We start from the raw sequence: 2,410 nt of genomic DNA, 5'->3' as shown, positions 1-2,410 counted from the left end.
GGGGGCCGCGGCCCGGCCGGAGCCCTCAGCCTTCCGCTAGCCAATCGGTTCCGTGGACGCCGCGAGAAAGCCAATAGCGTCGCGCTGTTTTCGGAGACCGCAGCCAATGAGGGAGGGGAGGAGGGGGAGGTGAGGCCCGCCTCCTTGCGCTTTCAGCCAGTCTGGAGCGAGGTGGGGGGCGGGCTGAGGGGTTTTGGCCAATGAGAGGGCAAAGCTGTGTTCTGTAACGTGCGCAGACGCAGTTCGGAGAGGGGCGGGGCTAATCGCTGCCGAGGATCAATCGGATGCGGTACTGGAGAGGCCACGCCTCGCCGCCCCCTGACGGGCGGAGCAAGGCGGGGCAGCGGGGGCCGAACGTGGACGGAAACTGCCGAGAGCCACCGCCCTGTGGCGGAAACAACCGAATCCTCTCCGGAAAGAGCCGAGCGTGTGAAAGGCGGCGACTGAGCGCGGATGTAGGCGGGTTCGAGGCGCGGTTGCACCTGAACGATCCCGCTCGGACCGGGGTATGTTGCTGGAAGCCTGGAGGCTCGGAGGTGGACTGGAGGTCCTCAAGCGATGCTGCGCACGGATCCGCGTGCAGTGGTTTGCATGGTGCCCAGTGCAACGGTTTGCACAAGCCCCAGCGCAGCCATTTGCACAGATCCTCGTGCAACGACCTGCACGGATCCCTATGCAATGATTTGCACGAGCCTCCACCCATTGGTCGCAGCCATCCCCGCGCAACAGTTTGCACGACACCTCGTGCATTGCTTTGCACGGTGCACATCCCCGGCCCCAGCACCGCATGGCGCTGAGCAAAGAAACAAAGAAAGCAAAGAAACCTCGTGTTACAAACCCCAGGTTACAACTCCCCCCCCCCCCCATCAGTGCCTCTGCTCCCTGCATGCCGGGCTCAGCCTCCTCCTGCTGCTGCCCTGCGGGGCCCTCCCAGCGCCTCGTAGGCTTCCTGCAGCTCAATGAAACGCTGCTCGGCTTCTTCAGCCCGCTGCCTGTTGTGGTCGGGGTGCCAAACCTTCACCAGCTCCCGGTAGCTCCTCTGCACCTCCTCAATGCCAGAGCCGGGCGGGATGCCCAGAACCTGGAAGAGGCAAAAAGGGATGGGATGAGGTAGCAGCCTCCCCCTACACCTCAAAACGCTCCAAAATCAGCCACGTGCACCCCGTGCCACCCCCCTACAGGCTAAGGGCAAACAAACCCCATTCTCCCCAGCGTTTGCCCCCCAAACACCCCCAAATCAGCCACGTGCAACCTATATATGTGTATATCCTCAACAGGCTAGGGGCAGCCAAGCCCCATTCACCCCAGCTTTTGCCCCTCCAGGAATGGAATGTTGTTCCTGCATTATTAAATATATTAAAAAGGGGGAATTGATCTGAAGAAGTAGAGCACAATGTATTTGTATTTTGTAACTTGTCCTTAGAAATACCTGGTGTGAAAAAGTAGAAATAGCATGTATGTTAGTAACATACCTTAGAAATACAGTTGCTGAATTGCGTGATTAATTCTTGTTTTCAAAACTGCAATAGTTTTTAAATGTTCCAAGTAATATAGGTATAGTATTATGGACTAGAAAGCATATTGTAGGGCTATTCTGTTTGGATAGGTGACCCTCAGCAAAAGAAAAACAGATTTAACAAACGTCAAGGCAGCCAGGGCCTCTACACAAGGCTGGATTGCCTTGGGTAGGCAACCTTTGTAGGGCAGGCATCAAAGTACTTCCCCCTACCCTCCTTCCAATCTGATCTCTACGCAAGGAAGAGCAGATGTCCAGAAACAATGACCGAGTGTTGAACGAGCAAGTGTGAGAACTTAACTAATTAGCCATATATGCTTAGCTAGCAAAAATGGATGTTTATCCAGTATCTCTATGTTTAGTTGAGCGTCGGGAAGATTGTGATCCTAAAGTACTCAGCCAATAAGGAATCAGGGGAGAAAAAGATAAGTGTCGAGAAATGGGGCATAAAAGATGCAATGCTGTTTTCTGCGTGCTCTCCTGCTTCTGGGATGCCCACCATTGCAATTGCAAATAAAATCTGCTTTATCAGAGATACCGTCCTGATAAATTATTTGGATATTTCCAACACCCCCAAAATGCCAACACCCCATGCAAGCCCTCTACAACCAAACCCCATTCCTCCCCACGTCTCAATGCACCTCATACCTGATAAGCCCACAGCTGCCGCTCAGTGCATCCTCCAGGCCCAGCTTTGAGCCCCAGCATCCAGGCCAGGCTTTGGAGGGACCGCATGGGGATGGTCCCCACCCACCCCAAAGCCCCGGCGGTGCTGTGCAGCAGGCCGTACCCCACCGGGACGGCGAAGGCCATGTAGGCCATGCCCAGACGGAAGAGTCGGGCGCGGAGCCGCAACGGAGGCCCAACGGGATGCTGATAGCGGCGGTGCCGCTG

At 55.7% G+C, this 2,410-nt stretch overlaps 1 protein-coding gene across 2 annotated transcripts in view; it reads right to left on the bottom strand.

Annotated features, from left to right (window-relative positions):
- Window positions 1-6: 6 nt before the first annotated feature.
- DNAJC22 (DnaJ heat shock protein family (Hsp40) member C22) overlaps window positions 7-2,410 on the bottom strand; it is a 3,955-nt gene continuing 1,551 nt past the window's right edge. For both annotated transcript variants that reach the window (XM_010727042.3, XM_010727041.3), the window contains exons 2-3: window positions 2,165-2,410; window positions 7-1,081 (exon numbers count right to left, since the gene is read on the bottom strand). The exon at window positions 2,165-2,410 is cut by the window's right edge and continues 553 nt beyond it. In XM_010727042.3, the coding sequence (XP_010725344.1) occupies window positions 896-1,081; window positions 2,165-2,410 (432 nt within the window). In that variant the 3' untranslated portion in view covers window positions 7-895. The remainder of the gene's footprint in view (window positions 1,082-2,164) is intronic.

The sequence above is a fragment of the Meleagris gallopavo genome, unplaced genomic scaffold, assembly GCF_000146605.3.
Source record: "Meleagris gallopavo isolate NT-WF06-2002-E0010 breed Aviagen turkey brand Nicholas breeding stock unplaced genomic scaffold, Turkey_5.1 ChrUn_random_7180001869334, whole genome shotgun sequence".
NCBI lineage: Eukaryota > Metazoa > Chordata > Aves > Galliformes > Phasianidae > Meleagris > Meleagris gallopavo.
The sequence above is the reverse complement of the archived record's forward strand: the minus strand, read 5'-3'. Positions and strand labels throughout refer to the sequence as shown.